This window comes from Austrofundulus limnaeus, unplaced genomic scaffold (assembly GCF_001266775.1).
Source record: "Austrofundulus limnaeus strain Quisiro unplaced genomic scaffold, Austrofundulus_limnaeus-1.0 Scaffold119, whole genome shotgun sequence".
NCBI lineage: Eukaryota > Metazoa > Chordata > Actinopteri > Cyprinodontiformes > Rivulidae > Austrofundulus > Austrofundulus limnaeus.
Window position 1 is genome coordinate 1,058,768 of NW_013952521.1, and position 12,572 is coordinate 1,071,339.

The following is a 12,572-nucleotide window of genomic DNA, read 5'->3' on the forward strand; positions in this document are numbered from 1 at the left end:
GTTTACATGCTGACATTCCCCTTTGACATCACTTCCTGTTAATTCACAGGCAAAAATCTCAACAACCGTTCATCTGAGCGATGTGAAATTTGTATTGCAACATGTTATCAATGCTATCTTTACAAAAATGCATTTATGTTTATTACAAAAATTTGATGCCACGGGCCCTTTAATGCTCCTGTGCCTTCAGCAGGAGGGCAGCAGGCCGAGCAGACGATCAGGATGAAGGTGGTCTTTGAAAATCCTGTTTGCCCCTGAGATACAGCAGTTGTTGGAGATATTGTCGAGGAGGCAGCCAGTTATTTGTCAGTAGTGGTTGAGCCAGCGTACCGCACAGTGATGGCACACTCTCCATGGTGGAGGATACCAACAGCTAGTCTCCACAAGTCCCACCAGAGTAGTGTCATCTGCATATTTAATGATGGTGKTGTTGGAGCAGGAGGGGGGTTAGTCATGGGTGTAGATGGCAAACAGATGTAAACTGTACCTCTTAAATTTRAAAGCTGATTTTTGCCTTTWTGTGTTTTAATGCTGCCGTCTTTACTTTMATAACCCACTCATGCATGGGCCCAGTGGTAATTTGGGTTGTGATCATTATGTTGCTGCTTAATGAGTTYGTCCTTGTAATGAAGCCAAAGGTGACTTGATAAATGGAGTTAAGCTCARCTGTAATTACTACCTCAAACATGCAGTTTAATTAAATTAGAGATGAAAAAACATATTTTATCTGCTAAAATAAAGTCTTGTGAACTTTTTCGKTTTTTTTTTTTTTGATCCCATTAATGAAAACTCTTAACATTTCTTTTTTTTTTTATCTTTCAGAGGTAGAAATAAAAGTGCAGGTGTTTGACAACAGCGACCTGTCCCCGTTAGCGGGCGCTCAGGTGGAAGTTCAGGGAAATCAGACCCTCCTGGCGTCGAGTCGTGCTGGAAGCGACGGCGTGGTGAGAGTCAGCTTCCTGTACCGGGCCGGCACCTGGGTCATCATCACAGCCTCCAAACAGGATTACATCACCAACTCGGCRCCGTGGCACTCCAACCGGATCCCGTGTAGGTCCAGAGCTCTTCAGCCGTCACGGTTTCCTTCAAGTGTAAATGTTGATGCTATTGTGTCAGTTATTATAAAACCTCTGTTTCAGTGTACGCCTCGGTCAGCCTGTACCTCCTCGCCGAGAGGCCGGGAACCCTCATCCTGTACGATGACGTCCTGCAGGTTCTCTCTGGGTCACCAGGTGAGATCGGACTCCAAAACCTGACCGGTGTATTCGTTTTCAGCTTTAGGATTCACCARCTTTTTGTTGGTCGTTTTCAGGAGCTCGGAACCAGCCCCTGGTTCAGCTCCAGAGGAAGTTCATTCACCTGCCGTCCAGCTCCAACTACACAGCGCTGTCGGCGTCGCTAACCACGGCCCGGAGTCAGTACGAGATCGGCGGGTTCCCCTTCCTCCTAGGCCAGGAGACCAACAGCTCAGGTCTGAGTCCATCTGCCTACAAAGACACTTTAGAGGGATTATTTCATTGCATTAGAATAAAGTAAAGATCATCAATCAATCAATCAATCAATCAATCACCTTTATTTAACCAAATAGAACCCATTGAGATCAAGATCTCTTTTCCAAGGGTGACCTGGTCAAGAGGTCAGCAGCACACATCACAGGGTGGTTGACACAAACATTACATTGTAGAAAATAAAAAATAAACATAAAATACAGTAGAATTAAACAGTAAGTAATTAATAAGTAATAATCTAGGCTTTGTTAGTAGTTTCAAGACTTAATGAAATGATATTTGAGAGTTAAATTACCAAGTTTTGGTTGAGTACAGACAGAAAAACAGAAGTGACACGTACAGTAGGAAAATAGTGTTTAAGACAAACATAGGCAGCTGTCAAACTCTTATCTGTAAGGGTTGAAATGAAGGATCTCGGCGAGACGAGTTTTGCTAATTTCAGTTCAGTCTGTAATTTGTTCCAGGTTGAGGGGACGGCAAAGCTGAACACTCTTTTCCCTAGTTCAGTTCTGACATGAGGAACTGACAACAGTACTAGATTGTTGGAGCGCAGGCAACAATGAGTGTATGTTGTCTGTATTAAGGTGATAAGGTATGATGGGACTAAGTTCAGGAGGATCTTATAGATTAGAGATGTCCATTGAGTGTATCTGCGAGCAGTGACAGATGACCAGCCAGATTTGACATACAGTTCACAGTGATGAATAAGGTAATTGGAGTCTGTGATGAACCGTAGAGCACTATGGTAGATGGAGTCTAAGGACTGCAGGTATTTTGATGCTGCACTCATGTAGCACATCACCGGAGTCTAATGTTGGCATGAATGTTGCAGGTACTAATGATCTCCTAGCTTTCCATGAGAAGCAGTATTTGTTTCTGTAATAAAAACCTAGTTTCAACTCGAGCTTAGTGGCCATTTTAGTGATGTGGGCTTTGAATGACAAGTCGCAATCAAGAAACCTAGKTATTTATAAGTGGAGACCATTTCTGTTTGTTTTCCCTGTTGGGTTTCAGTTTGTAGTGGGCTTCATGTTTGCTGTCTTCTATTAGATAAAAGCATTATTTTGGTTTTGTCAGCATTTAAGACCAGTTTAAGTTTTTGMAGAYGTGACTGAATGATATTAAAAGTGTCCTGAAGAMAGKTGAAAGCTTGACTGAGGKAGGATGAACARCAGTAGATGATGGTATCATCTGCATAAAAATGGTAGGAGGCGTTTGACAAATTGCTGCACAAATCATTGATGTATACTGAGAAYAGAATGGGACCCAAAAYAGAGCCTTGTGGCACCCCTTTGACARCATCTAAGAATGTAGARGAGGATCCGGCCACATGAACCGACKGTGTTCTATCGGTCAGGTAATTGGTGAACMAAGAGACTGCCTGTTTYGATAGACCAGAGTGTTCCAGGATGTTTATCAGTAGTYTATGGTCAACTGTGTCAAACGCCTTGGACAGGTCTCTCARGATTAAACTGTATGTAATAAGTCGATGTTGTTTTCTGTTCAGGGGCAGAAACCGGATGGATGGACCTGACAGCTCTCGCTGTGGTCAGCATTCAACTCTTTGACAAAGATGGCGGCGCGATCAAGGTCTCAGAACCGATCCACATCTCTGTGCCGCTGCCGTCTGACACCCGGAACAGGATGGCCACGAGCATACCTGCCTGGCTGTATCAGCCAAAGACGGGTGAGGAAAACACATCAATCATTGATGCTGTGGAGCAGCAGAGCTGACATGAAGTTATATAACCCTCCTGAAATAGAAAGTCTAAACTATTTATGTGCTCTGAAGTTTAGTTGTATTTTAAAGCTTTACTTGTATAATAATGTAGATTATAAATATTATTTTCAGGACTGTGGGTTCGGAACGGTACAGGCTACATCAAAAAGGACGGCACRCAGTTTGTGTGGAACGTTGTGGTTCCTCAAATGGGATACTGGCTAGCTGCCTTTCCTTCGTCTTCAGGTACTCACCTTTTTATTCTCTTYTTCCTGTAATCATATTTATAAAAACAAAACTTTTTATTTTGGTACTTCTTAGAATGTTGTGACAAAAAGTCTTTTAGTTGTTGTTTTTACTTATTTCCTTTTTCTCTCAAATTAATTTTTGTCTATTTGATGCACACAGATGATGTAATTGTTAGAGCACAGCTAATAACGGGTTGCTAAATGCTAATATCAGATAAACCTAGTTCTGGACTGTGCAACCTAAAGATAACAGCTACACAGTCGTTACCAGCTACACTGCCAATCTAAGTACTACACAGTCAAGCTAACAGGTACACAGTCAAGCTAATAGKTACACAGTCAAATTAGTAGCCACACATTCAAGCTAACASATDCATAGCTAAATTAGTAGCTACACGTTCAAGCTAACATGTACACAATCAAGTTAGTAGCTACACAGTCAAGTTAGCAGCTACATAGTGAAGCTAACTATGACACTGCCACGCTAACATCTTTACAGTCAAGCTAACAGTTAAACAATCGAGCCAAAGGCTACACAGTCAAGCTAATTGCTACACGCTCAAGCTAACAGCTACAGTCATCTGAGTAGCTACATGGTCAATCTAGCAGCTATAGAGTCAAGCTAAGTACTACACTGCCAAGCTAACTGCTACACAGTCAAGCTAACAGGAACACAGTCAAGTTAGTAGCCACACATTGACGCTAACAGGTACACGTTCAAGCCAACATGTACAAAGTCAAGTTAATATCTACATAGTCAAGCTAACAGCTACACAGTTAAGCTAACAGGTACACAGTCAAGTAAGAATCCACACGTTCAAGCTAACAGATTCATAGCTAAATTAGTATCTGCATATTCAAGCTAACATGTACACAATCAAGTTACCAGCTACACAGTCAAGTTAGTAGCTACATAGCCAAGCTAACCACTACACTGCCAAGCTAACATCTTTACAGTCAAGCTAACAGTTAAACAATCAAGCCAAAGGCTACACGGTCAAGCTAATTGCTACAGTCATCTGAGTAGCTTCATGGTCAGTCTAGCAGCTATAGAGTCAAGCTAACGGCCACACAGTTAAGCTAGCAGTAAAAAGCTAATTTCCACCATYTGAACCAACTCAAACTAAAGCGTTTTAGCATTATGAGAGGACAATTTATATTTTATTGTTTGTTTTGGAAAACAGATGTTTGTGCTGTTACAGTTTGCTCAATAAAACATTGTTTGAAATGTTTTGCTAACTGCATGCACTGAGGCTAATTCACCAGGAGTTGTTTTGTCTCTCTAGCCAACTTTTTAAATTAATCTCTATCATACAGATATCTGTTTCCTTTCTCTTTCAGATAAAATTTGTGTTTTGTATCGGACAACATGACTTTCTGATTTGTAATTAATGAAATATTTTGCAGGTTTCGGTTTGTCTTATCCGGGCCTGAGGGACATCACCACCTACCACACCCTGTTCCTGCTGTCCATCCTGGGTTCACTGGCCCTGCTGGTCCTCATCCTGCTCTGTGTGCTGCTTTACTACTGCAGGTCTCACTTTTAGGTTTTCATCAACAGAAAGTTGTTTGTTTATGTGAACTGATTCTTTGGATTCTGAWCTCTGTCTGTTCTCCTTCCAGACGAAGGTGTTTGAAACCTCGCCGACATCAAGGAAAACCCCACGCGTCCAATCTAAACGGAGCTAAGAGAGACCAGGGTACGTCTACTTCACGCCTAAATCTGATCTGCGGAGGCCACGTGGAGTCGGGACCGTCCAACGACAAGTCGGACTTGTCCCCATCTCGAGACTATCAGAGTTCGAGGGAGGACTTGACGAAGCACATTCCGGCTCACAAGCTGCGACACGGAAAGGGAAAAAATGCGTCCAGTTCCCAGCGGGGGGAGAGCTTCCCCATGAAGGTGACACGAGCCACGGAGACCAACAACCTGGACAACCCCTTACTGCACGAAGACTACAGCCGCAGCTACAGCCCCAAAGAGGGCAAAGAGTCCGAGTATCACAGACATCACAACGCCAACGACAATCGAGGATACGCGTCCGATCCGCCGTCCCCGCCTCGCTTTCAGGGCTACGTGCCGAGTCAGTCGGACAAACCTCCGGAGTACTCGGCCGCRGCAGCAGACAGCCTCGCCAGACCCACCTCCCTCAACACCCAGCCGGGTCAGATCATCTTCTGCAGCTCCATCGACCAGATGAAGGAGAACATGTACCGGAGCATGGTGCCGACCTTGGTCATCCCGGCTCACTACATGCGCCTGCCTTCCGAGTTCTCCGCCAAGGACGGCAAAGACCAGAAGGACCAGGACAAGGACGGGACGCAGGTGGGCGGGGGTCAGCAGCACCACCACCAGAAACAAGGCCAGCAGCAGCAGCAGGGTGGATCCCAGGGCGACGACTCCGAGGAGCCCAGCTGGGCGTCCGACTCTTCCGGCGGCGCCGTGACCATCCCCGTGCTCTTCAACGACTCCACCATGGCTCAGATGAAYGGGGAGCTGCAGGCTCTGACCGAGAAGAAGCTGCTGGAGCTGGGCGTCAAGCAGCACCCGCGGGCCTGGTTCATCTCCCTGGACGGGCGCGCCAACGCCCACGTCCGCCACTCCTACATCGACGTCAGCAATGACCTCAGCGGCGGCGGSGGGTTTGGAGGCAGCTCTGGCAGCGCCCAGCGAGACGTCAACCTCGAGCCGCCTCTCGAGTCCCAAGAGCGAAAACTGGCTGCCAACCGGAAGGGGAAAGACGAGCGCTGGGGGTCGGGGGGACGGAAGGGTCATGGTGTCGGCAGCGGCGGTGGAGGGGGGAAGAATTATTCCAAGCTGGCCTACCAGGACCACAGCGAGCCCAGCAGCAGCGAGGGACGCCCCGTGTCGCCCGAGGAGAACTCCCTCACCCCTCTTCTGGACGAAGGACCGTCTTCTCGCGGATCCACCGTCACCAGGARGGGGCGGAGCCGAGGAAACAGCAGCCGCAGCAGCAACAGCGAGAACCGCCGCGACTCCATGACCAGCCCCGAGGACGACCCCGACGACAAAGACGAGAACAAGAAGAGTCCGTGGCAGAAGATCGAAGACAGACCCCTCATGGTCTTTCACCCCAGGAAATAACGGTTCTGGACTTGCAGAACTCTGGACCTTTGACGGTCCGCTTCAAGAAGCGAAGAAGCTCAAAGAGAAAGATCCCAAAAAGCACAACCTCTGCTTCACCCGTTTCCTGGTTGTTGTCGAACCTTTTGTGGTGAGGTGCTTTCACTCATCGTCTCGCTGTCGGTTCTGGTTTCTGTAGAATCTGTCCCGTTTATTGTCCCGCCACTGAACTGTCGCCTGAGCCATCAAGTCTGCTGACTCTGGATATAGCCATTTTATAGAGCAGGATGTAAAATGGAGCACCTGTGGATGTTTTAATAACYGATTGATTGATGATTGTTTGACGTGAATGACTTTTTAAAGGGATTTATAAATCTGTAGCTGATAAAAAATCCCCCCCGTCTCTGCACTAATTTTACACAAACATTCACGTCTTTGTCACAAATTGTAATTAAAAACATTTTTTAAGGAAACATTTACTGAATCATAAAGTCGTGTCGTGAACAGATAGTTTCAGCTTCATCTTCCTCCCCCTGAATATAATCATCTCATCTTTTTTTCATTAAATTTATTACAACGATAAACAGTTCGGCCTGAGCTTCAGATTTCTGCCTTCCTCATATGAAATTTTCTGAGCCAGCAGAGACATCTTTGTGTAAATACGCCCGGACGTTTGTTATAAAAAGATTGCATGCATTTGAATGTATGAAATTAACAGAAGGCACCCAAAGCCCCGCCCCCCTCTCCTCCCGTCCAGTTCTACGGGCTGTCGACTCACCAAGTAAACCACTAATTTACTTGAAGATTCCCAGCTGAGATCCACGTGGTGGTTCGTAGACGGGGGCCGGTACCACTCCTTTCCTGTAAGTGCCTTCTTTCACGTAGGATCGAGTGACGGGCACGGCTTTTAAAATGCAGTTAGTCGTCACCTAAAGTCCAGCAGGCTCACCGAGAAGTTCACTGCATCCAACAACACGCCTGCCAAAAATGACAACTTTTCTTGTGGCTTTTTCCATCCTTGAATATATATATATATATAAACTTCTTGTATCTTTCCTCTTTTTCAGAAACCTTGTAAATGGCTAATTCTATAAGATTTGAGTGTATATGACGTGCATGTAACGTGTAGAATAGGGTGTTTTTATTTACATCTTTTTGCAAACGTTATTAAAGATATTTGGCACAAAACGTTCTTCACAGATGCACTGACTTGTGGTGCCAAATGGACTCTGTTATATAAACACAAGGAGTTAGCCCTGAAGGTGGTAGTTCATGTTTTTTAATGAGGATATGTGGAGTGGTTTGAACAGTCAGTATCTTACCTGCAGCAGATAGCAGTCAGAGGGATCTCAGTTTGGAGAGTTGGGAAGAAATTTTCATTTAGAAGTTGATCTGACTTCTAATCTGAAAGTTCAAAAATAAATGTTCTACAAAAACGGCTTAGTCCACTCTGAGTAGCTCTTAGCTTGACTTTAAGTAACAGTTAGCTTGAATCTGAGTAGCTGTTAGCTCAACCTTAAGTAGCTCCTAGTTTGATTTTAAGTTGCTCTTAGCTCAACACTGAGTATCTGTTAGCACAACTTTGAGTAACAGCTTGAATCTCAGTAGCCGATAGCTCAACTTTGAGTAGACGTTGAGTTGGTCTTAGCTAAATTCTGAGTAGCTGTTAGCTCAACTTTGGGTTACTCTTAGTTAGACTTTGAGTTGCTCTTAGGGACAATTCTGGGTAGCTGTTAGCTCAACTTTGATTAGCTCCTACTTTGACTTTGAGATGCTCTTAGTCTAACTGAGTAGCTGTTAGGTCAACTTTAAGTAGCTCCTAGTTTGACTTTAAGTTGCTCTTAGCTCAACACTGAGTTTATGTTAGCACAACTTTGAGTAACAGCTTGAATCTGAGTAGCCGATAGCTCAACTTTGAGTAGCTCTTAGACGTTGAGTTGGTCTTAGCTAAATTCTGAGTAGCTGTTAGCTCAACTTTGGGTTACTCTTAGTTAGACTTTGAGTTGCTCTTAGGTCAATTCTGAGTATCTGTTAGCTCAACTTTGAGTTGCTCTTAGGTCAATTCTGAGTAGCTGTTAGCTCAACTTTGAGTTGTTCTTGGGCCAATTCTGAGTAGCTGTTAGCTCAACTATGAGTAACAGTTGGCTTGAATCTGAGCAGCGGTTAGCTGAACTTTGACTAGCTCTTAGTTAGACTTTGAGTTGGTCTTAGCTCAATTCTGAGTAGCTGTTAGCTCAACTTTGGGTTACTCTTAGTTAGACTTTGAGTTGCTCTTAGGTCAATTCTGAGTATCGGTTAGCTCAACTTTGAGTTGCTCTTAGGTCAGTTATGAGTAGMTGTTAGCTCAACTTTGAGTTGTTCTTGGGCCAATTCTGAGTAGCTGTTAGCTCAACTTTGAGTAACAGTTGGCTCGAATCTGAGCAGCGGTTAGCTGAACTTTGACTAGCTCTTAGTTAGACTTTGAGTTGGTCTTAGCTCATTTCTGAGTAGCTGTTAGCTCAATTTTGGGTTACTCTTAGACTTTGAGTTGCTCTTAGGTCAATTCTGAGTATCTGTTAGCTCAACTTTGAGTTGCTTGTAGGTCAATTCTGAGTAGCTGTTATCTCAACTTTGAGTAACTCTTAGTCTTTGAGTTGCTCTTAGCTCAACACTGAGTAGCTTAGCTTGACTTTGAGTAACACAGTTTGAATCTGAGTAGCTSTTAGCTCAACTTTAAGTAGCTCTTAGTTTGACTCTGAGTTGGTCTTAGCTCAACACCGAGTATCTGTTAGCTCAACTCTGAAGAGCTTCTAGCTCAACCTTAACCAGCTATTTGATTTCCCTCTGGGATCAATAAAGTATTTTTGAATTTGAATTGAATTGATCAACTCTTAAGAGCTGTTTGCTCTATTTGAGTAGTATTTAACTTGACTCTGAAGACAGTAGCCATTAGCTCAACTCTGAGTAGCTGTTAGCTCAACTTTGAGTAACTTATAGCTCATCTTTGAACAGCTCTTAGCTTGACTCAGATTAGCTTCCAGCTCAAACTCAACTCTGAGTAACTAACTTGACTTTTCTGAAWCTTTGATTAACCGAACTGAAATCTCTTTGACACAAACTGGTAGTAAGATCCAGACTAAACTCCACACATCCATATTTCATAAAAACTGAGCTGCTTTATTCTTACTTTGATAAAAATGACTTCCGGTCATAAATGTTTACAATAATAACATACTGACCAACACGCTCTGCTGTTAGCATCACTGCCTACGAACACATCAGCGACTGTGAATTGAGAGAAAATTATGTTTTTCTGTTGTTTGTGTCAAAGTAATAAAATGTTTGGAATGTGTTTTTTTTATCATTCGCTTGCTGTTCATAACTCGCCTCCAGTACAAACTGAAAATGTGATTTGTATGAAATGTGAGGAATTGTCCACCCCTGTAAATGTAAAGTTTTAATGGACCAGTTATGAATTTTATTTGTCAAATTGTGGCTTTTCTGTTCTGTAATTTCCTTTTTTTTCCCCCCACAGTGTTTTTCTAAGCAGAACTTTATGATTCACACAGTGACAGGAACTATAGGAGACACTTTAAACCACTTGGTTGGGTTTTATTTGTGCTTATTGAGGACAGAACTGCAGGCGTCCATCTTGTGCTGTAAAATTACTTGCTTCATAAACCTGGTCAGTTGTTTGTGAACTGTACATTTTCTGTACTGTACATGAAACAAAATAGAAATAAATTTGTTCTCACAGTCTGTCGGGTGTTTTGAAACGCTTCTTTGAAAAACAAAGCAAAATTAGGTTTTCCATGACAGAGCATATAGAAATATTAGAAAATTATGTGGATTCGGTGCTTTTGTTGGGTCCTTATGACTGAACCTAAATGTATTTATTTTTATTTAAACTGTTTTTTCATTAGTTTAGTAATTAACAAATAAATGTTGTTGGGTTAGAAGCACCAAATGCCTTTATTAGCTAAACTAACGCTAACAAAAATGATGGGAAAATAAGTAAAATAGCTTCAGCTGCTTGTTTATTCAGGTGTACTGTCCTTTTAAGAACTCAATATGGCGCCTGGTCACATGCGACCGTGTCATGTGATCAGTCAATGTTTTCCCTTTGTGCACAGAGCGTCTGTAAACATGCTGTAAAGTAAATTTACGTGCAGATAAAAATCTCTTTGAGCGTTTCTGTAATAGGCACAGGAGGTAAGAACATTTATTTTTTCTTCGCCGAGAAACCGTCATTCAAAGTTAGCCTAACTGCTAGCTAGCATGCTAATTTGAATCAGTTTGTTTGGATTACGGAAGCGAACGGTAGCTAGCATGCTAGGCTAAATTAGTTTAAATATATTATGAAAGCTAACGTTGGCTAGCATGCTATTTTCAGGCTTAGATTTTCGAAAAGTTATTTTTACTGTCAAGGGATATTTATCTTGAAATATTTCCGAGCATACCTTCAATATCAAGGCTATAAATGTAGTTTATGTTTGTTTTCTTTAGGTTTGGGGAGTATGCAACGCTGTGCTCATCATTGATAACGTCTTAAGCTAACGAAATAATGATGGTAAAGAAAAAGCACAACTGGACGAAAATTTTGATGTTAACATTTACATGTGAAAGTAGTTTAATAATCTTTAATCACATGTTTAAATGTTTTCATGTGTCACACTTGAACATTGTAAATATATGCAAACACACAATTACCTGTTAGATYAATTCTCGAGATTTTTTTTAGATTCGAACAAACATGCAGAATTAATTACAGTGAGTTTATAAGACTTAAGAACAATAAACAATGTAATTAATAAATAATAAATGTTAAACGTGAATCATCCCAAAAGTTGTTTTTGATGAGGAAATCCTCTTTACAAAACTCTCAGAGGTTTATGTTGTGTAAGAACGGTGATGAAACCGTTTCAGCTGCTGACTGATCTGTTTCCTGCTCGTCGTGTTCAGGCTCTGCAGATGAGGGTTTTATTGTTTCTGGTTCTGCTGGGCCTGGGCTCAGCCCTGGTCTGTCCTGATGGAGGCCTGTGTGGAGACGAGGACACCTGCTGCAAGAACATGGAGGAGGGATACGCCTGCTGCCCACTGCCACATGTGAGCCACCCGCCTGGGAATTATCCGTTTCTGCCTCTTCTTAGCAAAAATATGTCACGAAACACTGATCAGTAAGAATGTGGATTTAATAACTTGTTTAAATAGATACATGCTAAAATGTACTGGGTTAGCTGCTGATTTTAGGCACAAAAATGCTCATCAACCATTTTGACAGSACTCCTCCTGTTTGGTTTCAGCTGGTTTAAACCTGATTTGTGTCCCTCTGCAGGCAGAGTGCTGTTCGGACCACCTCCACTGCTGCTATGAGGGGACGGTGTGTGATCTAGTTCATCAGAAATGTGTGAATAAAACCGTTTCTCTGCCCTGGAGGAAGCGACTCGCAGCCCGCCCCGCCCCTCTCCTTTCTCAGGTAAACACAAACCTGTTTCCTGTCTTGTCAGACATTTTGGAGTGGTTTATGTGAACTTCAGACTCTTGACAGGCAGTAAATATCACCCTGAAACTATAATAATCTGTGTTTTCAGTCTGAAAACAGGATTTATAAAGTGGGTTTTAGCTATAAAAATTGTATTGTATTCATCTGCATTGATTACATAGTTTTTTTAATCCATGTTTGTGTTGGTCCGTGGTGTTTGTCAGGTCCAGCTGGGTGTTCGGGCCGTGATGTGTCCGGATCAGCAGTCTGAATGTCCTGACGACACCACCTGCTGCCAGCTTCCTGACAGCTCCTGGGGCTGCTGCCCGTTAGCGAAGGTCCCTCATGTTCTGTAAAACATCCTTTAGCTCAGCGTGCACTCCTGTTCTGTTCCTCTGCTGCACGATGAGTCGTTTCTGAAACCGATCAGAACCRGTCTGATCCAAGACTCCAGCTGAGAAGGATTAACTGGTTTAATTCAGATATTTTGAAAACGAACAGATTAAAACAAAAACAGGTTATTAGTATCAAGATTTAAAAAGTCCAGATG

General features: G+C 42.9%; 2 protein-coding genes across 4 annotated transcripts in view; both read left to right on the forward strand.

The window, feature by feature from the left end:
- fam171a2b (family with sequence similarity 171 member A2b) overlaps positions 1–10,299 on the forward strand; it is a 12,315-nt gene extending 2,016 nt beyond the window's left edge. Inside the window, exons 2-8 of the mRNA XM_014014821.1 lie at positions 823–1,050; positions 1,140–1,232; positions 1,313–1,471; positions 3,016–3,195; positions 3,361–3,474; positions 4,884–5,010; positions 5,100–10,299. Coding sequence (XP_013870275.1) covers positions 823–1,050; positions 1,140–1,232; positions 1,313–1,471; positions 3,016–3,195; positions 3,361–3,474; positions 4,884–5,010; positions 5,100–6,582 — 2,384 coding nt within the window. The 3' untranslated portion in view covers positions 6,583–10,299. The remainder of the gene's footprint in view (positions 1–822; positions 1,051–1,139; positions 1,233–1,312; positions 1,472–3,015; positions 3,196–3,360; positions 3,475–4,883; positions 5,011–5,099) is intronic.
- Positions 10,300–10,663: 364 nt separating this feature from the next.
- grnb (granulin b) overlaps positions 10,664–12,572 on the forward strand; it is an 8,976-nt gene continuing 7,067 nt past the window's right edge. Inside the window, exons 1-5 of one of the 3 annotated variants that reach the window (XM_014014822.1) lie at positions 10,688–10,752; positions 11,047–11,110; positions 11,503–11,646; positions 11,876–12,016; positions 12,247–12,360. In XM_014014822.1, the coding sequence (XP_013870276.1) occupies positions 11,105–11,110; positions 11,503–11,646; positions 11,876–12,016; positions 12,247–12,360 (405 nt within the window). In that variant the 5' untranslated portion in view covers positions 10,688–10,752; positions 11,047–11,104. Of the gene's footprint in view, positions 10,753–11,046; positions 11,111–11,502; positions 11,647–11,875; positions 12,017–12,246; positions 12,361–12,572 lie in introns of all 3 variants that reach the window. The other 2 variants (XM_014014824.1, XM_014014823.1) reach the window with 2 other exon arrangements.